The 26,356-nt window shown below is 43.7% G+C and overlaps 1 protein-coding gene across 3 annotated transcripts in view; it reads right to left on the bottom strand.

The window, feature by feature from the left end:
- Positions 1 to 26,356, bottom strand: part of ITPR3 (inositol 1,4,5-trisphosphate receptor type 3) — a 101,761-nt gene that overhangs the window by 35,262 nt on the left and 40,143 nt on the right. For 2 of the 3 annotated variants that reach the window (XM_077928891.1, XM_028734046.2), the window contains exons 4-26: positions 21,860 to 21,946; positions 20,805 to 20,963; positions 19,426 to 19,524; positions 18,788 to 18,871; positions 18,144 to 18,290; positions 16,547 to 16,642; positions 14,726 to 14,770; positions 13,443 to 13,585; positions 13,235 to 13,334; positions 11,850 to 12,010; positions 11,275 to 11,416; positions 10,213 to 10,374; positions 9,869 to 10,041; positions 8,783 to 8,902; positions 7,285 to 7,467; positions 6,195 to 6,446; positions 5,092 to 5,236; positions 3,462 to 3,609; positions 2,512 to 2,708; positions 2,203 to 2,332; positions 1,313 to 1,370; positions 915 to 1,080; positions 307 to 513 (exon numbers count right to left, since the gene is read on the bottom strand). In XM_077928891.1, the coding sequence (XP_077785017.1) occupies positions 307 to 513; positions 915 to 1,080; positions 1,313 to 1,370; positions 2,203 to 2,332; positions 2,512 to 2,708; positions 3,462 to 3,609; positions 5,092 to 5,236; positions 6,195 to 6,446; positions 7,285 to 7,467; positions 8,783 to 8,902; positions 9,869 to 10,041; positions 10,213 to 10,374; positions 11,275 to 11,416; positions 11,850 to 12,010; positions 13,235 to 13,334; positions 13,443 to 13,585; positions 14,726 to 14,770; positions 16,547 to 16,642; positions 18,144 to 18,290; positions 18,788 to 18,871; positions 19,426 to 19,524; positions 20,805 to 20,963; positions 21,860 to 21,946 (3,204 nt within the window). The remainder of the gene's footprint in view (positions 1 to 306; positions 514 to 914; positions 1,081 to 1,312; positions 1,371 to 2,202; positions 2,333 to 2,511; positions 2,709 to 3,461; positions 3,610 to 5,091; positions 5,237 to 6,194; positions 6,447 to 7,284; positions 7,468 to 8,782; positions 8,903 to 9,868; positions 10,042 to 10,212; positions 10,375 to 11,274; positions 11,417 to 11,849; positions 12,011 to 13,234; positions 13,335 to 13,442; positions 13,586 to 14,725; positions 14,771 to 16,546; positions 16,643 to 18,143; positions 18,291 to 18,787; positions 18,872 to 19,425; positions 19,525 to 20,804; positions 20,964 to 21,859; positions 21,947 to 26,356) is intronic. The other variant, XM_077928890.1, reaches the window with a different exon arrangement.

The following is a 26,356-nucleotide window of genomic DNA, read 5'->3' as shown; positions in this document are numbered from 1 at the left end:
AACCTGATTCAAAGTGACTACATTCTGTTGTCATTTCACACACACACACACACCCATTCCTAATCGAGTGTGCTCCTTTTCCCATCCACTTTTTGTCATAGATACTCACAAGAGATCCAGGATTAGCAAAAGCTCCCTGTCGAGGGATCACTCAGTGGCAAAGAAAATGTTACTGCTGAAATAATGTGTAGAATGTTCTCAACCCAGGCTTTCGATTCTCATTCATTCATCGTTCAAAGCACACCCAGACTTCAAACCAGCAATGCAGAGGTCTCCCTGCCTGCCCCAGAGCTGCTCAAGCTCTACCTCTTTCTTCTCCTTTTTTTCTCCTTCTTGTCCGTCTTCTCCCTTGGAGCTGCCCTTCTTTTCCACCCAGAGCTCAGACTTCTCCACCATCATGCGTAGTTTATCCAGCTCTGACTTGATCACTTTGTAGTTCTCAACATCCTGAGCCGAGATCAGCAGCTGAACCTGCATTGAGATACCGTGAAGAACATCTGCTGATGCTGCTGGCTGTCAAAAAAAGAACCAGGACAACGGCCTAGCTCTGTTAAAAGATAGCATGTGAGACATGTATCTCTCTCAGTTTGTTCAAGGGATCCTCAGATGGCCACGATGCCTCTAATTATGAAATTTGTGCGTAACAAAGAATGTGTGGAGGCACACACTGGCCCCACACTAACCTCAGACGGATGGGAATCTTAGTGGATCAAGCACCACCTGATGCACACAGTACCAAGGCAATGCTTGTTCTCTTCAAAGCTAGGTCTAAACAAAGTGAAGCAACAGGGGATGCATAGATAAGCACAACCAAGTGGCCAGTTCCATTGAGGTAGAATTGTAAGACAACTCTGAAAGGAAGCAGATGTAGATGACTTGCTGGCTGGCAGAAGTCACATGTCACAGAGAGTTACCTGCTTAAAGGTGTGCAGGACCTCCTGCCTCTGGCTGAAATGTTTGAAGAGGAGCTGAAGGGAACCTGAGACAAGTGGGGGGTAGTCGTGCATGGTCAAATGGATCAGCACCCGAAGGAACATCCGGCCTCCTTCGTCATCGACTTCTAACATGCTGCTTGTTTTCCTGCCACCAAGTTGAAAAAAGGAAGGACATCATATCCAACACTGGTTTTGCAGCTTCAATAATGATTTGCATGCAATAATCCTGATGTGTTGCATTATCTAAAAAACATATTTTTATGGTAGCTCCTAGTGATTCATTATCTCCTATGCCTACACTTTTGGCTGTGAACAAAGAGATGCTCTTTGAAAAGGGCAATTGGGAGCACTAAGAGCTGGAAGTGACAAGAACTTACCCAACCCCAAACATGGCTTCAGCCTGCTCGCCTATCCGGTCCAGGTTCATTGCTGCATCTGCAGGAAAAGGAAATGCATAGGAAGTGAGCAATGCTGTACACCATTAGGAGACAACTCAGAGATTATAGTGGGGAATGTAAATAAGAAAGGAAGGGAAAACTAATCATCTGAACAGCTCCAGATTTCTGACCCTGTCATCTGTCTCTGTCTCAAAGGTGGGGAGTCACTTTTGGCAGGATCCAAAAGTGGCCAACACTCCATGGACAACTTTGACAGGCAGCTGGCCCACCTTTCAATCATCTGATTTCATATGACATCAGATGCATCCTGTAAGGTCAGGCATTTCCTGTGAGGTCAGGCAGAAAACCTCAAGCTGCAGAGGAAGAATAGGGATTCCTCCTTCACAGCTGCAGCTTGAATCTGATACTTTTAAAATCCAATGTCCCTTTCTGTTGCCATGCAAAGGAAGATATTTGCAGCTGTGGCTTGAATTCAAAAAGCACCAAATACAAGCTAGGGTTGCAGATGGAAAATCAGAAGTGCACCCAGGCATGGGAAAGACGGGCATGATTCACCCTAAATGGCTAATAATAATAGTAATAGTAATAGTTCCCCACCATTGCTTTCCTGTTTAGAATGCAGATGGGGAATCTGTAGCTCTCCAGATGTTGCTGGATTCTTATCAATCACAGTCAGCATGATCAATGGTAATGTATGATGGGTGTTGTAATCCAACACCATCTGCAGTGTTACGGGTTCCATTGATCTGCAGGTAAAGGTCTAACACCTGCCAGCTTTTGTATTGTCTATTAAAGCAATATGAAGTTAGAAAGGAATCAATGACACAGTTCAAGTAGGTAGAAAATACAAGGGAGGTGTAGGAGATTACTTGTGGAGTCAAAGGCTGGAGCTGTTCCATCAGCTCCACTGTCCTGCATGGGATAGACCTCTACAAATTCTTTCTTGAAGACAGAGAGCAAATAGGAGATCCTGTAATCCAGACGTACATTCAGGATGAACTGAGGAAGAACAGAGAGTACGGAGAGATAATCAATCAATCCAATTTGCACACCTTTCTAACCTTTCATCATCACTTTCCCTTCTTAAGCCCCAAGTCACTGTCAAGAAAAGGTCCATCATAAGCAACTATTGGTGTCACATGGTCACAAGGTCTCAAGAACTTCAGACTTGCCCTAACCTGCAAAATCTCTAGAATTTTCAGCTTCGTTTCCATCACCACAATGTTTTCATTTTCTATGCTCCTTCCCCTATCAGCAGGTTCAGGAACTACCACGGCGTTCATACTCGAGGGACCAAAGATGGACTGTTTCCTGCTCAGCACCATAGTTGACATCATCTGGCCAACACCATGGATGGACCTCCGGACATTTTTCCCTGGAAGAGCAACCACAAAAATCATGGTCAAAGCTGGTCCTACTTACATAGACCTCTTGCAATGGCTATTTGCTGAGCTTTTGCTGGAGATCAGCAGAAAACGCACTTCCGCAAGCATAGTACAAAGGAAAGTACTATGAAACTGAAAAATATCTGGTCTGAGTCCTTGGCGGGTAAGCAGAGCACATTTTTATTTCTGTGCTAATTTCAAGTTATTTCCCCTCATTATTCTGTCGACATCTTTATTTCTTCTGAATTGTCGTCCAGTGTATGAATATTCTGTGCAGGTCATTATATGATCCTAGCCGAATTACACCCCCAGCCATGAAGAGCGAGTCATGGTCATATCCATTAAGTGAATCAATGTGATGTACAAACCAAAAAGAGAGAAATGTATAAGGTGAATTGTGGGGTTTTACTTTAACCATTTCTGGCCTATCAAGGGTCATGGAATGAATTATGCTTCTTCTGTAATTCGTAAAACAGAGGTGGGGAATCTGTGGCCCTTCAGATGTTGTAGGACCACCAACTCCCTCCAGCCCCAGCCAGCAAAGGCAATGGTCAGGGATGATGGGAGTTGAAGTTTAGCCACATCTGAGAGCCACATGTCTGTCCTACCTAAGACAAACCCCTATCTAACACCATACCCTTGCAGTGCTTTATTAGACTGCAGCATTTAAAAATAGATGTTATTTTTAATTTAAATGATGGCATTCACCCTTGGCTCATAAGACGAAGACTGACTAGACATACCAGTCATATCATCATTGTACATGGCCTGCATCATCAGCTGAGGGTTCTGGACACAGTCTATGATGCCAAGCAGAGTTCGTGTCAAGCGCAGCAGCTCACTAAAGCTATAGAAGCCAAAGTAGATGAGATTGTGGGCAAGACTGACAACCTGGGGAGAGAGAGAGAGAAAGGTTTTATCAAACTAGTGAAGATGAAATCACCCTAAATTTCAAAATGCTCTTGAAAAATGCCCCAAACTACCAATGAGGTCAATAAGAGCTGGTGGTGTCAAAAGCCATCCAGTGGCAACTTATTTTCCTGATAGTGCCATCTGACAGTGGCAGCAATGAGAACTAGTTCTTCCTCGGTCTTGGGGCCAAATTACATGTGACATGAAAGAGCTTGTGGACCAGATCTCCCTGTGCCTTTTACTTTTGTTAAAAACAGCCACTGGAGCCCAAATTTGAATTGAGCTTGCAACATTGGGGAAGGTGGATTATATGTTTTTGAAGCTGCTATTAACTTGGAGGGGGGGACATACAGGTATTCATTTTACCTGTATATCCCCCCCCCCCAGTTAATAACAACTTCACATAAGGGGAATACAGTGGTACCTCGGGTTACGAACTTAATTCGTTTCCGAGGTCTGTTCTTAACCAAAACAGTTCTTAACCTGAGGTGTGCTTTCGCTAATGGGGCCTCCCGCTGCCGCGCGATTTCTGTTCTCATCCTGGGGCAAAGTTCTCAACCCGAGGTACTACTTCCAGGTTAGCAGAGTTTGTAACCCAAAGTGTTTGTAACCCAAAGCGTTTGTAACCTGAGGTACCACTGTAACTTCATACTGCGTAAATGGCATGAGAGGAAATTTTGTTTTGTTTTGTTTTAACTACCACTGGTGCCATGGAGGCTGTTTTTAGCACAACTTTGAAACATCTGACCATGTCACATGGATTTTTTTCTTTTCTATTATGGCTCAAGCCATGAAAAAGCCTTGAACCCAGTGCTGGAGGAAGTGGTATGTATGGCAGGGGGTGGGGACGGGAATCTGGAAAATGGGGCTTGGCTAATGGTGTTTAACGGCTTTTAAAAGACACTGATTTCCATATTCAGTTTGACACACAATAAAACACTGTGTGAATGGAAATACACCGAATTCCACAGAAAGGATACACATTGTTATTGACAAATTGTACCAGAACTGATTGTGTACCTAAAAACTCACATGCCCGGTTCATGAGGGCTGTGGAAAGGAGACAGTCACACACAGTTATATTATTTCAGTGTTATGTGAGATAGTAAATAGTAATAACAATATAGACTCAAAAGGAACCCAAAAACGCTTGTCTAGAATACAGGAAAGAACCCAATTGTTCAGCCTGCCATTATATGACAGGAAACAAAGGCAACCCCCAAAGCCGCAAAATATAACCTGGATTTCTTCCCAGTGTGGACAGAACCTATGGAAAAACAGAAGATAGGACATCCAAGTGCAACTATTTTATTAATTTGTTTTCTTACATTTATATCCCATCTTTTTCCATCACAGAATCCAAGGCAATGTACATCCAGGCACTGATCAGACCCAGAACTGCTTACATTCAGCAATGTATGCCAGGGCCAAACTCCCAGAATATGGCAAAGGGAAACTGACCTCAAAAGTGAGCTTGTTCTTCTCTTCATTAGCAAAGGGCACTGCCTCACTGACAACATTGTTGAGATAGTCCTCCACAAACTCCATGGTGCTGGCAAACTTATTTTTTTTGTCGTCCCTTGAGCTATTCACATTGGCATCATAGCTGCAAAGGAGATTGAATGAATGAATGAATGAATGAATGAATGAATGAATGAATGAGGTACCTAATCTCCAGCACAGATCAACTCTAGGCTTTCTGAATACATTGAATTACAGGTAATTTATGGGGAGGTTGAGTTCCTGGCCATTGCACATATAAGCAAACCTGCATAAAGCCAGAACCACCACCCCCTAGAAAACCATTAAAAAAAAACCTAGAAAACCATTTATAAAACCCCTAGAAAACCATTAAAAAACCCATTTTTAAAACTGCTGCAAACCCCTCAAGTCTCTCTGGCCTCCTTCGATCACCCTCTCCAACTGCCTCTTCTACACCCAAACATTCTCACAAAGGTTGCTGGCCATTTTTTTCCTGCTCTCCCACCCTCTTTCCCCCCATGCACACTATTTTCAAACCATTTCTTATTTCCCCCCTATGTACACCATTTTTGCATCATTTTAAAAATCATCATCATCATCATCATTATTCAGCAAAGCATGTAAAGCTGAGGGTACATATGTTAAATAAGCATAAGTTGTGAGTTACCTGCAATCACCTTGGTGACTGCATTTATGACATCATTTGGGCATGCACACACACTTCCTAGAAGGTTATTCTACCTGGGCCATCCATATTCTCCATACTGCCAGATGGGCAGTGTATAAATTATTATTTATTACTACTACTACTACTATTATTATTATTATTATTATTATTATTATTATTATTACTGAGACCAGTGAAGAGGGTGGGATATGCACCTAGATTAGAGTTATTCAATCTTGGTTTCCAGATGTTGCAGGACTACAAATCCCATCATCCCCTGCAAGCTTAGCCAATGGTTAGGGATGGTGGGAGTTGCAGTCCAACAACACCAGAGATCTAATGTTGAAGAACACTGTCCTAGTTGCTATGGTCCCCCCTCATACATGCATCCCCTTGCCCTCCAGATAAGCCTTACTCTTTGATGGTGATGGCTGTAGGAATCTCAGTCCACAGACGTGCAAACTTCACGGGCATCACCTTCTCCTGTGGATCCCTGTCCACATGTACATGCAGCATGAGATGACAGAAGGAAGCCCGGAGGTCAAAGGGCAACATCTCATCCGCCATGCAGAGGAAGATGAGCTCCACTCCCAGTTGCTTGGAGATTTCCTTAATGGCCAAGTATTGTCTATCCATGCACATGCGGGCAAACAACTTCAGCTGGTATCTGTAAAGGGCAAAAGCAGGGGTGGAGAGGAGACAAAGAGTGAAAAGAGAAAAGTCACGTAAGTATGAGCATGTGTGGGAAGTAAAAAAAAAAAAAGCCGATTAAGAATGAGTAAAGTCGAAGACTCTTCCATGGCAGTTCCCTTGTTCTTGTTTAACGAAAAGACTTACAAATGCAAAAGTTAGAAACAAACGTCAAAAGAATAAAACAGCAACATTTACTAAAAGTGATCATCCTACAGTATTATAAACAGGAAGACTCCTACCCAGTGCTTTTTTTTCTTTAAAAATGTTTAGGGGCACTCTCATTTTGACTCAAGAAAATATCCGTTTCATAGTTCAAATCAGGAAAAATAAATACAGTAAATGGACAAAAGTACAAAGATTGACAAAATGTTTAGGGGTGTGCGTACCCCTGAGTACCCCCAGAAAAAAAAGCACTGCTCCTACCCCACCCCACTAAAAGATTAACACTACAACATGATGCAGCCAATATGTATACAACAGAGGGGAAATCAAATTATGCCTACAAATACCATCATCACAATAGAGTAACTAAAGTTCTATTTAAAAACAAACATGCTAAGAAGACTGTTTTAGGATTGCTACTAAGGGCAGGCTTCCTCAAACTCGGCCCTCTAGAATTTTGAGACTACAGTTCCCATCATCCCTGACCACTGGTCCTGCTAGCTAGGGATCATGGGAGCTGTAGGCCAAAAACATCTGGTGGAGTGAGTTTGAGGAAGCCTGACTTAGGGTAACAGGCAGTAATTGCTAAAGAGGAAAAGGGTGGGTCGAGGACCAGGCAGAACCAATACCAATGGAGAAGCGCTTGTTACCTATAGTAGCTCAAGACATTCTCGTCATGGGCATTGCCTGCTCGTGCTTCCTGGGCAAGCTGCCGGATGCTCTTTTCATGGTTATCGTTGTTTCGGTCACTCCAAGTCAGCCACACCTCCTCCTCAGAAAATTCGATACTCAAGTACTCATGAGTCTGGGACATCTCCTTCACAGGTCTCAACCTGGAAAAGCAGAATGGGACACTGAACCAACCCATAAGATTGTTGCCCCCACTTTACAGGTAGAATGGCAACGAAGAGGAAAAAAGGAACCTGCCGAATGCCATTTAACCCCTGGGCCAGTTCAAAGCCAGTAAGGGACTCCACTCCACCCATAGGAACTTATGAAGAGTCTGCATCCTGTTCTCACAGTGGCAAACTTGATGACTTTGGGAAACCCGCAAAGAGGATCTGAATGCAACAGTGCTTGTGATTTCCAGCAACTGACATTGCAGCTGGCAGACAATGATAGCCTGTCTCTCCCCCTTCCTGTCTTTCTATTAATCTGTCCATTATTTTTCTAATTTGCTTTCCGACTACAGAACGAGGCTCCAATAATGGCCACATTATGATGTAGTAATTTAATCTTCAGGATACACTGACTCCTTCAGGGAGGCTATAATATAATGCCTCCTCTGTAATCAGCACCATTTGTCTGTAATTCTCCTCATTCATGCTGGAGAAATAACTACATCTAGAAGAAACTGAACTTTGTTGATCGTCCGCTCACAGTACAGAGAAATGTTTTGGAAGGCAACCCTCAGACTTGAGTGGAACATAACATCATAACTCACAGTTGGAATTTACCGAAATGAACTGTTTCTGAATTATTACGGGTTTGTGTTGAACTGTGTCCTTTTTTACTGAATTGCTGGATTTTGCTTACTGAAATACTCTTGTGTTTGTTTATATCATTAGACTGATGAAGTGTTGTTTTTATCTGTTATTGCTGTGTGTATCTGTTACTGTTGGCAGCCACTCAGAGCTCAGCTTAGGGCGCTTTCAGACTGTTAGGATTTTCAGATAGGATTCAATTACATATGGCAAATTCAGGCTGCAGAGTCAAAGTTAATTGGGCAACAAATCCACTTCCTCAAAGGATCAGACTTTTTGAAATAAGGAAAGTGATGGGGAAACGCACTAGAAAGTGTGGGATGAAACTTCCTTTGATGCCACATCCTCTAACCTCCCTGCAAACGAATCGGCCTAAATGCTCAATAAACAGGTTTCCTGGAAGCTCCCTTTTGTTGTAGGGAAAGCAGCACACAAATATTAAATCAAGTATATAGTAAGATCAAAAATTAGAACTCAATACCTTCTTCATTAACTTGTTTTACTCACTGACCCAAGGTACTCGGTTTTTTTATTTATATGGGGTGCTCTTCCCATTTTTAACTGATAATGGGCTGAAAGTGACCCTTCCCAGAGAAGGTAATTTTTAAGTGGAAGACTAAGGCAATTCCAGTGTTCAAAGGAACAGGGCTCTCTAGATACTCACTCAGTTTGGATCAGGATGTCAGTGTTCTTGGGGTCCAGCACACACTTGCAGATCAGTTCCTGAGTGACGGGAATGGCCACATGGTTCGACACACACAAATCTGACAGATAGTCTAAAAACCTAGGAGACATAGGAGAGGTTTTATCATATCATCTTCCAAACAACCTACAAGGACTACCTTCCGCCCAGGTGTATCTGAGCTGCTTTTAGCTGGATTACGGGCAGGAAATCAATCATCTTCCTGATCCCACATTGACACATAGCAATCAAACATCAAGAACGTCATTCTTAACATCATAGAAATGGGTACATAGAAGTAAATCCTACTGCAACGTTTTATATTTAAGGACAACCCGATGCATCTGTCATGTCAGCTATCAACACACACTGTGTAAGTTTTTTCCCCACCTTGTCTGATTCAGACCATCTTTTGAACAGTTTTCCTGCCACAGTTCCTTCAACTCCTCCACCTACATGACTAGCACAGCTACCCTCCAGCAATCTGCTGTCAGCCCCACTATATCCACAGCACTTTAGTTCCTTTTAGTCAAACAAACCTAGAAGAGTGACTGGCTTGTGGTTTTTCACACTGACAAAAGGGTAGAGTTCACATACAGCAGGAGAAGGGAACCTTTTTCAGCCACGTTCTCTCAGGGGAAACTTTCCAGGGGCCCGCAGGGCAGTGATGGCGGGGGCAGAGGCAAAAGAGGAGCAAAAGTTGTGGGACCCTTTGTACAGCAACTTTCAGAGGTTCTCACATATACCCATGCCCAACTCTCCAGCCTCCGTCCAAGCATGCAAGAGGCATTGCACACAGCTGTCATAGAAGGCACCACATGGAAGGAAAAAGTAAAAGCATTGGGAAATACGTTTCCTTCTGTATTAGTACCTTGAACTGTATCCAGGATCACCAGCTAGCCAGAAAAGGCAGCCTCATTTTTCAGTCTTTAGCAACAGCTTGATTTAGCAGCTAAAGCTCTTTACCATGGAGATAGATATTATCACCTGCTAACTGCTGCAGATTAAAAGGCCTGGTTCTAAAGCTGGCAGCTCTGGCTGCCTCCCTGCCAGTGGGGCGACACACACCTGGGTTCCCGGTTCTTTCGCACCAAGCTCACAAATGTCTCCACCTCCGTCTTGGTGATGTGTTTCTCGAGCAGCTTGCGGTTGTTGTGCAAGAGGGCAGTGATGGTGTCCTCGGCCAAGATGTCGTAGCCAATCTGGGACTGCATCATGCCAAACTGCTTGGCAATATGTTCCTGCGGGACGAGGACAATGCACCTGAGTTAGAACTGCAAGTCTGAATTCCTCACAGTCTGAATGCTTTGTTTCCCACATGCATCATCATTATGCCTAAAGGTCTCATAAAAATAGAACCCCCCAAGTTCTATCTCCCAGAGACTTACGTCCTCATGTTGGTAAAGGCCTACCTGGTTCTTGCGATAGTCTTCCTGGGAGTGCCGCAACACTCTGTAGCAGAGCCGGAACATGTACTGGTAGGGAGCATTCTTCTGGTCAGACAGCTCTTCCAGTCGTACGAGTGGGCCTTCCCCACCCTTGTCCTTGAATGGAGCCTTCAGGATCCCAAAGATCTACCCAATGGAAATGGAAGTTACCAGTCAAACTGAAAAGGACCTGCAGGACCAGTTCTGGAGAGTGGCCCTGGAGGACTTCTGTTAGGCCCCATGATGGCTGTGCTGTGGGGTCCCATTGGGTCCCATTCCATCCCCATGCTCTTTAACATCCATGGAAATGGACCAGGACTAGGAGATGGTGAGGAAGATACCTCATGATAAATATCTTGCACCCGCCTCTGGCATGCTCCACCTTGGCCTCTGTGTCTTTATTAAGGACCATTTTGATCCACTGGGCTACATTCCCTTCAGTTATTAAGGGTACATATACAAGGGAGTTAAAACATCTCACAGTTTACAGAGGCACTTCCAGAAAGGCACTGTTCTAAAGTGGTCATTCTTCCCCTTCCCTCTTTAAACTGAGGCAACAGGCAAAGTAGAATAAACTTTTCATTCTGAGGAATTCGTAATGGCAGGCTCCCTTCACCTTACTATGATTACCTAATCTAGGTGCAGAGAAAAAGGTTCCTGCCTGTTGCTCAAAAAAATACAAAATAATGTTGAAAATGGTGAGCTCCTCAGATGCCCTATCACAGTGGAACAAGGAGTCAGAAGCTACAAGAGGGCAGTTGCTCCTCCAACTGTCAGGGACAAAGCTTCTAAAGCTAAGTTGCAACGTTATAAAGCAAAGCCTTTCCTGTTGAAACAACTTGGAAGAATAACAAATTTCAGGATAACCACATACGCCAATGTTGGAGAAAGACCTATAATGTGCAGGACATGTCTGTACATGTTTACTCAGAAGTAAGGTGCTTTACTCTCTTGTAGCCTCAGAAGAGAATTGTGGCTGGAGAAGCAGTAAAAACGCTCCACTTAATACTGCAATGATCTTAAGTCTTTCTCTCTAGACCCAATCACCTGTTTCAGAATGTTCTGCTCCCTCATGAGCTTCTGCCTCTCCCGGTTGGGCTTGGTGACAACGATATCCAAAACATTCTGCCCATTGTTGGGCACATCACTGACAAAGAAAACCAGGTCTTCCAGCAGTTGGATCACAAACCTGCCAGACAAGTTATAGTGAGCGTCATCAATAAATGACCCCCCACTCCCTCAAACCAGGGTCATTAACACCATACATACACACCCCACATACTTAGTTAACAAGAAACCAAATCAACATAGATGTGAACTATGGTCTTAATAATTTGCCTTGTTTCCTTACAATTCAAAGCTACACCAAATTCTACATCCAAACATTTTCAAATTCTGCAGCAAGAAACATCAAATTTATGTGCCCAAGACAAATTATACAAATCAAAATAAAATGCTCAGGCTACCTCGTGGACATGAAACTTGTTTCCCTGCAAAATGCAACCTGCTATTGGTTCTTCAAGTTGATGGACCTAAAACCACACATGTTGATTGCATCTGTCAGTGAATTCCACCGTTGCCTTCCCATACACAGTGAATCAAAATACTTGGGGTATTTTTACCTCCGGTCATTCTGGCTGAGGAATCCTTCATTCATCTTCTCCACTACATTGGCTAACATGTAGCTGGCATCATTGGCAAAGTCCAGATCACGGATTTCTGACACTGGCACAGAGACAATGGCAAATGCCTCTTTGTCCTCCTTGGTGGGGCATGTGCCAAGCTGAAAAAGAGAACCTGGTCATCAAATACCAAAGTTTGCTTTGTCCCTCAAATAAGCAATTTACACCTCCTAGAACAGGCATGGCCAAATGTGGCCCTCCAGCTGTTTTGGGACTACAATTCCCATCATCCCTGACCACTGGTCCTGTTAGCTAGGGATGATGGGACTTGTAGTCCCAAAACAGCTGGAGGGCCAAGTTTAGCCATGCCTGTCCTAGAATACGTTGGTCCAAGAGGCACATGCCATACACCCCAGCCTTTCTTTTCAGTGCCAGATCAAAAAGTGCCCGGGTCAAGTGAGTGTCTGATTTGGGTGAGAGGCATAAGTTCTGGACTCGGTTTTTGTGAGCGGGGGGGAGGGGTTAGCTGATGATTCTGCTCATGGGTTGGTTTGTTTTTAAATCCTTTTTATTCTTCTGATTCTTATGGTTGGTGTTGCATAGTGTGCCACTGTATTTTTATATGTATGAGAGTCCCATGGACTGCAAGAAGACCAAACCTATCCATTCTTAAGGAAATCAGCCCTGAGTGCTCACTGGAAGGACAGATTCTGAAGCTGAGGCTTCAATACTTTGGCCACCTCATGAGAAGAGAAGGCTTCCTGGAAAAGACCCTGATGTTGGGAAAGATTGAGGACACAAGGAGAAGGGGACGACAGAGGACGAGATGGTTGGACAGTGTTCTCGAAGCTACCAGCAAGAGTCTGACCGAACCGCGGGAGGCAGTGGAAGACAGGAGTGCCTGGCATGCTCTGGTCCATGGGGTCATGAAGAGTCGGACACGACTAAACGACTAAACAACAATATTTCATCATATTCCTTGTATCGTGAGCTACCTTGCATGTCCAATTTTTTTTAGAGAGAGGCAAGAAAGAAATGTCTTAATACATAAAATCAAGCATGACGTTATACTGCCACAATAATATGACCAACCGATCCATCTAGCTCATAACTCTGTCTCTTAGCTTAGTATTGGATGCTTCCAAGATAGCTTACGAGAAACAGAATTGTGGAACTGCCCATACACTATCAGTCACCAAAGGCTTCTAGCAGTCAGAAGCAGTAGCAGCCTTTGTGGTGGGACAGAGCCACAGGGCCACCTTCCTGATACTAACAGGGCTGGTGGAAATGCCAGATTGGTTCCTGTCACAAGCTGGCACTCCCTTCACCAAGGACCAGTTCTCTGTTAATAGCAGAATCAGCCACCGGCCCAGAAATAAACTTACCATAAGGCGAATGGGTCGCTCTTCATCCACATCAATGGGTACATTGGTACTTTGGATCCAAGTGTTGGTGCAAAGGTGACGCAGTCGGACATAGGAGTTCCTGAAACCACAAGAAGGTAAGAATGAAGAAGATATTTCTCTCCTTCTATTTCAACTTTTGAAACATTCTGGCTTGGATTCTTTGGACGTCCTGGATAAAGCAACTTACCGTGGGACAAAAGAGTCAGTCTTCTGCAGTGTGGTGGGATCCAGTTCAAAAAGGGAAGCAATGTCATTGCCGTGAGGCACAGCCACCAGTCGATATTTGATCTTTTCCCCTGTGTATCTCCGACTGGAGCGACTTGTTCCGGCCTGTTCCAAAATAAGGCATTTTTTTTTTCATTTATGTGTGAGCAAAAACCAAAAATGGTCATGAACTTGCTATGGGATCTTCATGCACCAAAAATGGTCATGAACTTGCTATGGGATCTTCAGGGAGTTCCAGGGCACCAACCTACAGCAAGCCAGTCCAGGTATGAAAAATTATTTAGTCAATTTTGTTTTTGTTATTGCAGTAATTTCTGCTGTTCTCTGTGTTGTGGTTTTTCTTGTAATTTCAGCGAACTGTTGATTATTTAGTCCTAATTTTAAAATTCCGCCATTTTTACATGCCCCTTCAATACACACACACGACCTAAAAGTCTAAAATCAAAGAATAAAGCAAACAAATGTAGTTTTAGTATTCCACAGCTGCTGGCCATGAGTTTGGGCTACAAACTTCTAAAGCGATTTAAGCCAGAGGAGAGGGAGAGAAGAGGAGGGTGGGAAAGATAAAAATCTTAATGACTGGCACCTGTCCAGGCCAATTCATTGTGGCATACACTGGCATAAAAATTTCATTGATAATGTCATAACCTCAGTACCCAGTTAGAGGCACTGAGGTAAGAGTGCTGTGAAAACTATTACTAAGAGGAATGCTTCACGCTCCCCGTGGTTTTGTTTTTAGTATTGTTTTTAATGCTGTAACCCACCCACCCCAGGACCTCAGGGTGAAGGGTGGGTAATAAATAAACTGATAAAAATAAATTAATGATTTTTTGAATGTAAGTTTTAAAAAGATTCAGGTAGGTAGCCGTGAGCTTTCGTGTGCATGCACACTGTGTATCTGAAGAAGCGTGCATGCACACAAAAGTTCATACCAAGAACAAACTTAGTTGGTCTCTAAGGTGCTACTGGACAATTATTATTTTTTTAATATAGTTTAAAAAAGGAAAGTGAACTTTTTAAAAGCCCAATCTAAAACGTTGCCTCCTACATACTGCTAAGCCCAGGCATAGGCAAACTCAGCCCTCCAGATGTTTTGGGACTACAACTCCCATCATCCCTGACCACTGGTCCCGTTAGCTAAGGGTGATGGGAGTTGTAGTCCCAAAAACATCTGGAGGGCAGAGTTTGCCTATGCCTGGCTAAGCCAAACTATCACAAGCAAGCCAAATGCAAGAGACAACTTACCGTGGACTTTGGTTCTCCTGTGTCTCCTTTGTAACTGGGGTTTTCCTGGGAGGTTGAAGAAATAAAAATATCAGCATATTTTTTTAATCCGTGATATGACACTAAAAGCCCAGAGGTTGAATAACTTAGTTTATAATGCTACACATTCAGACTCCGGGAGACACCTGTGCAACTGCTTCAGCTGCTTTCGCCAGATCACCATGCTATCCAAAGGCACAAGGAAACAGGATTTGGACGAGAGATGTTTGAGTGAGCTGCAACCTGCCAGGCCACATTTTTTGGAGCTACTAAACACTGAGCATAATCCACTAAAAGGGAAAGCAGATATTGGCTCAAAGTGAACAAACAAAGAGAATCCTTCCTCTGTAGCCACTAATCAAGCCGAGAAAGGGAAACGGCTATAAAGTGATGAAAGGCTTCATAACAGAAGAGGCTGTACCAGTAGGCTTGAGTTGCTGGGAAGTGCCTGGCATGAGCGGCAGAGACCAGCAATAATATTGTTTATGGCCCTGGTCCATCACTGTAAGCAAGAAAGAGCTATGAGAGCGGCCTAGAGTCACCCAAGAACCATTTAGAACAGTGAAGGCAAGATCAGTTCAAAGAAGATGGCTCCCCTTAAGCGGTTTTCACATAAAGAGTGGCTTCAGCACAGCAAACCTCACAATGCACCATAACTTCCCTACTGTTCTCACTGACAGAGGAATTTGAGCAAGGAGGAAATAGGAGTGTGGACCCCGTTTTGGAGTACAGTCACACACTCCTACTTCTGAATGGCTGTTCGTGTAAATAGCATCAGAGAAGAGTCTGGAGAGTCTCTGTCCTACATAAGAAAAATTGCAGGCCCCTCTATAGAGAGTGCAGAAGAGCCCTGGGGTATTCTCCATAGGATGGTCACTTATATGGAACATATACTGTTGAGAATGCATTCACTTAAGAAGTACAGCATAGTCAGATCATGGGAGTATACCTAGTTCGATTTGCATGTGCTTATATGAAAGCACAAACTAAAATCTGCCTAGTTTGTGATCTTGAAAATATGAAGTACACTCTGCAGAATTTGGGTGCAATGCTAACTCCCCACCCAGTACAGTGGTACCTCAGGTTACATACGCTTCAGGTTACAGACGCTTCAGGTTACAGACTCCACTAACCCAGAAATAGTACCTCAGGTTAAGAACAGTTTCAGGATGAGAACAGCGGCAGCGGGAGGCCCCATTAGCTAAAGTGGTGCTTCAGGTTAAGAACAGTTTCAGGTTAAGAATGGACGTCTGGAATGAATTAAGTACTTAACCCGAGGTACCACTGTACAACACTGTTTTATGAAGTGGCAGAACAATCACCACGTCGGCAACCCCACACTCACAGCAACCAGGGCAAAAGATGGGGGTGAGGTAGGCAGGTCTGGCCTGGATCTGGCATGGCAATTAGGCCTGGATAACAAGGAAGCAAGTACAGATCACCGGGCATCATTGTGGACACCAGGTGATTGACAGGTGAGAGTCCTTACCCACCAGTCAAACTTAGCCTGCAGGGGCGGGGAGATGTGCAGAGGAGATAGTGATGGAGCCTGCAATTCTGGAATGTTAGAATGCTTTAGGGTCTGTGACACTTTGCTAAAGAAAGAGGAAAGGTCAAACTGATACTACATCAAAAGTCTAAAGTTCACCCTAAATGGAGCCAATAAAATGACTCATCCTAACATATTGCCAAGTTTTAGCTTGAAGTTCAGCTTTAACGTAGTGCTGATTAGTGAAGGGAACCCAAACCACAACCTACTAGAGTCTACACAGAACCTGCTAGAGCCTACTCAGTTCCTCTCACCTCTGCTGCCAAATAGTTCCCCGTGGCAAGGTGCTTGAAGCGGTATAAGCCATTCCAGTGTCCAGCTCCACCACGGCAGGGATCATGATGGACCACCTGGAAAGCAAAATCAGTGTGTTGTAAGTCGCAGGTCTGATACTTGCCTTTTTGCAAGTGCTGGCCAAAGCACAGGAATGCTTCAATCCTCTGGCTCTTCAAGGCCACCTGGCTACCTGAGCTGTCCATGCCACTTGACTAAAGCATTAGTCACCAATGCTGCCCAGAAGCCCTTTTTGTGATTGGCTCTGGTCATGGAATTTATAGATTTAAACAAAGGATACATCAACATTTGGTAACACCTTCAGATTTATTTTGCTGAGAAGCGAAGCAAGAGCCTTTCTCTTCTTTGAGATGCTTTTAAAAGCATCTGAGAATCCTCCAGAAAAATAATCTTTCAAAGAACCTGTTGATGGCATTTTACCATTGTACTGTTGAGAGTGTATTAACTTATGGTCTGCGTGTGTGGTCTGGGAGCTGCACGGTCAGGGGAAAAACAATGCTGTCCAGGGTTGTAAAGACTGCGGAGAGAATAACTGGGAGCACTCTTCCCACCTTGGATCAAATCTACGCTTCAAGGTGTCATAAGAAAGCTGCAGAGATAGTGCAGGATAGTGCGCACCCCAGAAATGATCTCTTTCAGCTTCTGCCTTCTGGAAGAAGGTACAGGGTTATTAAGACTAGGACTGGCTGCCTGAGAAACAGTTTCTATCCAAATGGAATTTTGGTTTTAAACGCAGTGTAAGGTAGTCTCTATGGGAGTATATTGTATTTAATTATGGGGTATCAGAGCTTTTAGGGGGCTAAACAGGCTGGGATAGCTGGGATAGCAGGCTTGTTGGTTTTGAATCTCTGATGTAGATTTTTTCGATTTTGTTGTTCTGTATGGGACAATGACAATAAAGATTATCGTATTGTAAAGTGTTAGCCAAACTCTGACAATGAGTAATAACAAAGCATTATCTGATGACACTATTGTTATACATTTACCCAGGATACACTCTTCTTTTCTAGCCTAGCTTTCGCTCTTGTGATGAGGCTATTCTTTGTTACCAAAGAGGCATCAATAGCAAGGAGACCTGGTCTCTCTAGCTCCCCGAAGGCTTCAGTGGGAGTTATGTACCATCTCCTGGTGTGCAGAGTAATCCAAAAGGAATCTTTAGACCACTTTATTTTAGCTAAGAATTTGAAACTTGAGAAATTTCGCATTATCCCTGTGCTTAATTTCTAAAAATTATTTGTTCCAAGGTTGGTCTAAAGCTTTGAAAGTAAATGCCAAGGCTAAGCCCATGTGAGCACAATTAATCCCTCATTGTCACTATTTAAAACAACCCAGAATGCAATGCTGTCTCCCAAGGACATTCCTGTTGTTGATCATCAGGGAGACACAAAAATGGGAACACATAGACCTGCCATGTAAGCTAAGGTAATAATGCATTCAGATTAAATACACATAGACCTGCCATGTAAGCTAAGGTAATAATGCATTCAGATTAAATAAACAATATAGGGAAAGGGAACTTTTTGCAAGCAAAAACCTGCAAATAGGCCTGGCACTCACCTCAACTTCCCAGAGTGCATTGGAGCTTGTGGCTGATGTGGCCGATTGCCGCAAGGTAGTTCGAAGAAAAACATGCAGCTTGGCTTTGTATTCATCACAGGTGAGAAATTTCTCCTGCTCTGCATGGAACAACCTGACCACGTCCCCCTGTCAGTCAAATACAAAAAAGATATGCAAAAATTGTTCCTTGCTGTCTAGGGAAACCACAACGCAAGGGAATAAGAGTACACTCTGCAAGTAACGCTAAAGCATGGTTTGGAGCTCTGTGGATGAGCTTCAACAAGGACAAGTAAAACACCAAGCTTGAACACTTCCTCCTCCCACACCAAGCTTCCTTCTCCTCCTCCCACAAGACTAGGAGGAATATTTCTGCCAAGCTGAGTTTCCCTTTCAAACAATTTCCAGTTATCATTATGTGCAAACTAGGGTTACTGGTTCAAAACAATGATAAGTTAAACCAACCAGCTTCATGGCCTATGGTTTGAAATTAGCTTGTTTAGTGACAAACCATATTTTGTTTTAAACCAGGAGCCCCGCTACCTATGTAGCAAACACTAAAGCAAGGTTCTTTGAAAGCCAAACTAAACTCAGCAGATGTCCTCAGAAGACAGACTCAAGACTGACGGACACACGCTCATTATTACCCCTTTAAGCACTTCTTCCATGTGGTCCCGGAACTGCATAAACAAGTTGATCTTCCAGCTGGTGTTGCAATTGACAGAATTCACCTAGGAAAACAATGAGCTATTAGAAGATCCACATGCTACACACAACTAAGGTAAAAGGAAAAAGACCCCTGGACGGTTAAGTCCAATCAAAGACGACTAGGTGGTTGTGGTGCTCATCTCACTTTCAGGCTGAGGAAGCCAGCATTTGTCCACAAACAGCTTTCCGGATCATGTGGCCAGCCTGACTAAACTGCTTCTGGTGGAATGGAACACCGTGACGGAAACCAGAGTACACAGAAACACTGTTTACCTTCCCGCCACCGCAGTACCTATTTATCTACTTGCACTGCCATGCTTTTGAACTGCTAGGTTGGCAGGAGCTGGGACAGAGCAACAGGAGCTCACTCCGTCGCGGGGATTCAAACTGCCAACCTTCTGATCAGCAAACCCAAGGGGCTCAGTGGTTTAGACCACAGCACCACCCGCACCCGTTACACACAACTAGCCCCAAATTAAATCCTGTAAGGGGGGGGATCTAAAATAGCAATCTAGCTCAGGCCACTGTCATTAACACCCCATATTCACACCACTTCCCTTCTCCCAATTCCTGGTACCTCTTTGCATCCTGGGTTATCAGCGAGTTCATAGTTGCTGGCATGTAGTGGCTGCCCAGCATTCACAGGATTCAGAATCACTTTGTCTCCAACAACTACCTAAGGAAGGATGTCATAATAGTTAGGACAGCAGTTCCAAAGCCTTCCCCCCCCCCCCTCCCGGACCACTTAAATGTTGCTGAGGACCTTGGCAGATCACTTAATGATTCTTTCCTGCCTGCTGTAGCAACTGTAATGCGCTGTGCTAGATGCTGTAGGATTTTTAATTGTATTTTTAGCACTTCTTTGATGTCTTATATTGTATGTAGGTTACGGTCTTACAATTGGAACGCTGTAGAATTCAACATGCAAGTGTTCTTCAGACACACCATGGACAACCTGAATGAAGCAGACCACTGGTAGTCTGTGGACCACAGTCTGAGAACCTCAGGGTTAGTGAGTGTTGGCCTGAAGTATGGAAGGTCCCCTAAAATATCTCCAGTGAACATGAATAAAATGTGGCAATTGAGGAACTGGCAGCACAAGTCTATGCATGTCTACTCAAAGATAAGTCCCAAGGAGCACAATGAGGCTTACTTCCAGGTAACTAAGTGTAAGATTGCAGCCAACAAACCCCACATTTCCTGCCAAATCTTTAGTTATCTGTTTGAATTGCAAATACATTTCCAATGGCGGGGGCGGGGGGGGGGGGGAGCTGATTCGCATATGCATGCATATCGCCCATTAGCTCTTAAGTTGATACCTTACCATTCAATTACTTGCAACAATGTGAACCGCCTCTATCAAAAAGCACTTTGTGCGAGCTGATATGAAAACTCAGTCTGCAGCTGTTGCCACGCACACATAAATCATCATTTGACACTGCAACCACTGAGTAATAAAGAAGCATCTGTGAACTTGGCCCGATTATGTACTCCTTTCCGTGACACAGTACCCCGAAATCAATCTCTCCTTTAATAAATTTCAGGACAGAAAATGTGCAAATATCTTTCCGGGAAATTAGGTTTGGGGCTGAGAATCCACCCTGGGAGCTCAGTAGCCAAATTCCTTGCATGTTTCAAGTCAAGTTGCTGCCCCTCTCAGAGATTTCTCCTCCTTAAAAGTGGCACCTGCTCCACCGGGAAGTTGACAGTCCTAAAACAATCTCAGCTTGTAAAGCCTTTGGAGATCTATAGCTTACAGCAGGGATAGCAAACAAGGTGACCTCTAGATGTTGTTGGACTACCAACTCCCATCAACCCCAGAAAGCATGGTCATGGATAAGGATGATGGGAGTTGTAGTCCAGCCACAGCTGGGGGGCACCACATGGCCTAAAGCTTATAGCAGTATTACTGGGAAGAGTCACATATTATTTTCTGCCTCCCCATAACACACTCACGTTATCTCCATTGCTCCTCAGTTTCCAGAAGGGTTGAATGAAGAGCCAGGAGCCTTCATTGCCTGTGGCATCGAGCGTCACCCTCATGGCATTCTTCTCCAATAAGGCAGGGAGGCGCTTGTTAACGGTCAGGTATTTATTACTCTTCATGTGGAGAAGCTGGAAAACCAAACACGAAGCAGGACAGTTCCTACCTGGAACCTTGTGCGGTACTCAGTTACACAGAGTGCTTGAGAAAAACTTAGGCCACACTCACAACATATGTTAAAAGCACTATGATAACACTTTAACTCATCATGGCTCCTCCCTACCCAATATTTCTGGGAGCTGTAGTTCATTATGGGTGCTGAGAGTTGATAGGAGACCCCCTACACCCCTCCCAGAGCTACAATTCCCAGACTGGCTTAACAATCAATCACTCTTATCAGGGAACTCAGAACAAAAATGTAGGATCAGAAATATAAGAGCCCTGCTGAATCAGACCAGTCCAATTCTGCTTCCCACAGTAGGCAACCCAATGCCAATGGGAAGTCCAAAGGCAGGAGATGAGGGCAATTGCTCTCTCTCACTGTTGCTGTTCACCAATAAATAAAATAGTATTCAGAGGGATGCCGCCTCATAACCAGCCATCATATCTAGTAGCCATTGATAGCCTTACCCTCTAGGAAGTAATCTAATCTCCTTCCCAAGCCTTCTAAATTGGTGGTCATAACCACATATTGTGGAAGTGAATGTCATCATTTCAATATGCACTGTGTGAGGGAATTTTTTCTCTTTCTTTCTTTCTTTCTTTCTTTCTTTCTTTCTTTCTTTCTTTCCTGACTCTCCCAAGGTTCAGCTTCCTTGGGTAGCCTATGAGACTGGGAGAAAAACCTCTCTCCGTCCACATTTTCCCACACCATACATGCTTTTCCCCATCCCTCCTCAATCACCTTTTTTCTCTAAACCTTTCTTTTCCTCGTAGGCCAGTTGCTCTGCCTGCCCCACTCCCAACAGCTTTGAGTTGCCTTTCCTTCACCTTTTCCAGTGCTCAGGAGAAAGACAACCTTCCATACCTGTATGACGCTTCCATACTTCACCACGTCCCCATGCACCTTCTTATTCTCGGTTTCGTTCTGCTTCTGCTCCATCTGCGCAGCATGCTGTACGGAAACACAGACCATAGCAGAATGAATCCAAACCAGGAATGACAAAAAGAATGAAGGGAATACTTCAAATCAAGAGTCATAGCAAGAGGCAGGTGAACAAGCAGGCAGCTTGCAGTGACGAAGAGGAAGAGCAGGACCAGGGAGCTCTTGTCAGTGGGACCCCCACTGGGATGCTGGCCTCTGGCAGATGCCCATCCATGTCAACCCTTCACACCATCTCTGATGTCCATGACAACTCCACTCTTCATCCCGCGTGCTAGGTTCCTGCCACTTTGCATACAACTGAACTGCTGAAATGAAATCAGTTCAGGGAAATTGTTCAAGGAAACTTCCCTTCAGCCTGTTAAGCTCTTTGCTACTTCTCAGTTCACTTCAGGATGATTGGGGATATAACTGTAAGGACATTGCTGGTCAGATGAGTATCTGATAAAGGAGCGGTGAGGGTGGATTTCTGAGGTTGCCCTGCAGGAAAGAGAATCGCTTCTGCAGTGCAAGAGAACAGCCATTAGCCATGAGTCAACCACTTCAAGCCATGGAATAAAACCATCTTCCAAGTAGGTGGTGCCCTGACCACAAATCCACCTTGGCAGAGGCTGGCTCTTCTCGGATGCTTCACTGGCAATCCAAAGCCCTCAGAAACGCTACTGCCCTTTTTATTTAATTAAACCCTAATCTCTCCAAAACACAGGATTAATAGTTGACTCGGTTTCCAGTCTGGTAGCAAAGGGGAGGAAAGCAGAGCAGGCACAGTTTGGGACAAGCCTGCTGCTCAGGAGAAATACCGGCAGCAAAAGGAACTGAAAGAAAAATAAGCAAATAACCCCTGAGGCTCCTGGGCTGGGTCAGAGTACAGGAAGTATGGGATGGAGCAGATAGTGAAACGGATCTAGGTATGCAAGGCAAAGAAAAGTGTGCCTGACTGAACCCTCTGATCCTAGGAAGAAATCAGAAACAACAGCAAATGAAGGCACCATTTGAAATTCTCTCGGTGCTTCAGTGAAGTCCTTGCTCTTCCTGTAGCCCATAAAGGTTAAACTGGCACAATGGTCTGCATTCAGGGCTGTGCATATTCCCAATCCCACATAAGGGTAGAATTAGATACTAGATGCAAAATTCAGTTTTGTGAGACTTCTTGCTTGCTTTTTTTAAAAAAAAAATTATTGATACTTATTCGGAGATATACAAAAATACAATTGCAAAGTATCTTTTTATAATATACCAATATAAAACAGCTACTTGGTCTAAAATAGAACAAAGGAAGAAAGAAGAAAAGACAACAAAAGGGGAAACCTAACGAAAGAGGAGAGGAGAGAGAAGAAAGAGGCATCTCCGTTCTTTTCTAGTTTGCTTGCTTTTTGAATGCCTTAACAGCTGTAAAAAAAATGTTTGGAAGCATGTCTTGTAGTCTCAGAAACTAAAAATGTGACAGATTATGTCCACTGTTTGCGGAGAAAACTCAGTGACCTGTAGCTTCTTTCTCTACACTATGACTGGAGAAAGTATAGTACAGCCTAGTTTGCATGTAACGGAAGCCAGAGTTAAAACAAACTATGGCTCACCAGGAACAATGAAGTGCCACTGCACAGGTGCAAATTGAGCCCATCCACCCATCTCCACTCCAAGCAAAAAAACAACAGGAGCCCCTGGCTAGCATTATTGGAAGCCAGCCCTTAGCATCTGCCTAGGGTAGAGCTTTTAAAAAGACACAATTATATATTTGAACCAATGGGGCTATTTGCAGCTGCAATTCAATCTGGCTTCCAGCCTGAATTCTGTGTCCAGATTGAATTTGTGTCTGAATTTTACTCTGCATCCAATGCAGTTGGGAAGTGGTGTACATACAATGTCAGCTACAATCTAGATCTGTCCTGTTGTTTCTTAGGAATTACTGTGTTTTGATGAGTTTTTCCCCAAGCCAGCTTCGATCCAAATTGAGAATAAGAATGACCTTAGCTGCATTTTAAGCTTAAAATGTGTACATAGTTTGGAACAGCTTTGGTTTCCCTGCTTGATCACCTCTGTTGGAAACAAGACGGGGGGAGTGTGACCTGGTTCCTCAACCTGGCAGATTTTGTTACCATGGGTCATGGTGTCCTTTTACATCCGCTCCAAGGGTTGGACACATGGGAACTCTGCTTTGCCATGGTTCCTAGAGCCCTTCCCAGAGTTGGGTCAGCAAAGCAGAGGACTTAAAAAGCTCTTTCAGTGGCACAGTTTCCCCACTCTCCATTCATTCATCCATACATCCATTCATTTGGCATGCGCCTAAGGTTGCAATCATGTAAGTAAATTATGCATAAGTGGTGAACCCACCTTAAATAACTTTACTGGTTCTTAGACAGAGCCCAGCTGGAGGAATAACCTTCATGGAAAGGAATCACAAATCAACAAGTAAGCAGGTAAGGGATCCCATTTTCAGAAGGCTAGGCTAAGAGTGGAGCTTGAACTGAGCAAGCACAGTGCATAGGGGAACCAGCAGCCCACATGGGAACAGATCTTCCCATGTGGAAGCCTGCAAACCACATGGTAAAGGAGGAGGATTTTGTGCATTTATTTACTTTTAATATGAATCAATGTTATTTCTAAAAAACCTCACCCACCGAAAAACCTGCGCCCACAATAAAAAATCACAGTGCCATTTAATTGTTTGTTAATCTCTCGTCTTAATTTTGCAATGACCGGTATTTGCATGTTAAGATTATTTGTTACTTTAGTATTTTATCTGCTCCTGACTTGTAGCTGTATTTGTTGTTTTAGTGATTGTTGTATACCTCGCCTTGAAATGGTTGGGCAGAGAGCAAGATATAAATATTTTCCAAAATAAATAAATTAGCAAACAATGGCATAACCAGCAGGGATCAGGAAATAGCCAAGGACTGAATAAAAGCAGCCTCTATCTCTATCCCACCTACCGCACCAGCCAAACAATTCAAAGAGTCTTCATAAATAATAATTTAAAACAAAAATCCAGTCTTCTAAGGCTCAGAAGGGAGTTGGTCAGCTAAGGTGTTCCATATAAAAGGCCCAAAATCAGAAGGGGGAAGCTCTAAAGGATGTTGCTGTTCCTGCCTGAACATCAGATAACAAGGGCTCAGAACGCAGGGTCTCACCTAGGCTCAACATGGGAAGGAGTACAGGAATTCCTTCTGGTCACCTTAATGGAGCATAACAGAGTCAATCGGGTTGCTTAAAGGTGGGTTACTGTTTCACCAAAGCCACCAAAATGAAGTTAGACTGCAACCCAATACACAGTTTATTAATGGGATTTGTGTACTGAACTCACTGAGACTTGATACTGAGTACACACATGCAAAACTTTGCTGCAAGGCTGGCTCTGATGGTGCCATTCAACTTCAAATATTTGGGAGAATTGCCCCAGCAAAATTCAGATTGTTCTAAAAAAAAAAGTGAGACTGGATTTCCGTTCTTTCTGTTTCTATTTTAGCAAATCATTTCCTCTGATTGAAATACAGTTATAAGCCTAACCTGGTCAGTGGGGGAGAGGGGGCAAAGGATGTCCTTGTAAAATGAAAACAGGCCTCATTTTTTAAAAGTTGTCTGCAACAAGGCTGCATTGTAGCCTCAAAACACACAAGCACTTTTGAAGAATCAGGAATGTTGGAGCTGGTTTTTCTGCCTCTGTTTTAAATCTTTTTTTTCTGTTGTGGGTTATTTTGTTTGGGTGTTGGACTTGCATTTTTGCTTTGCTCTTTTTATTTATTGTTTTGCTGGGGACACTCCTCAGAAATTATGGCTGAGCGGCAGCATATCAACGCGTTACATAAATGCCTCAGCTGGGAGAGGTGAGGAACAATGGAGCCAAGCTATGCCTCTCCTTGCACAGAAAATTTACTTCCATTATATTTCAAATATTAATTTACTCATTTGTCTCCATGTAGGCTAACCACAATTGTTGATGGTGTGAATCACTCTTAGAATCTCATTACACAAGGTGGGGGTAGAGACACTGGATGTGATCCAGGGAACCAGAAGAACAGCTGGGTCTCATTATACGGGGGGGGGGGGGTGTTTAAGATAAGGCAGTGCAAATACAAGCCCTTCTATAGTCAGGCCAGTGCAGTGTGCATTTCCCAGTTGAACAACGCACACATGTAGGAATGGATCTGAGCACAGAATTCAGCATCCTGAGAATCTCAGCTTTCTTTCTTTTTTAAAGAAAGTTTTAATGTCATAAAGCAGTGAAGATAAATTTGGAGGATTGCTACTATTATTATTTTTACTATTATTATTTTTTTCTTCCCAGGGTGGGTTATGGCAATTAGGATATGATGAAAGTTGCTAAATGAACCTCTGCGGGGAGGGAATTCCACAACTTGGGCTTTGCCACAGAGTATCCCTTACCACTGAGCTTCTGAGGGTGGCAGAAAAGCCAAGAGGGTCCCC

This window comes from Podarcis muralis, chromosome 5 (assembly GCF_964188315.1).
Source record: "Podarcis muralis chromosome 5, rPodMur119.hap1.1, whole genome shotgun sequence".
NCBI classification, from domain to species: domain Eukaryota; kingdom Metazoa; phylum Chordata; class Lepidosauria; order Squamata; family Lacertidae; genus Podarcis; species Podarcis muralis.
The sequence above is the reverse complement of the archived record's forward strand: the minus strand, read 5'-3'. Positions and strand labels throughout refer to the sequence as shown.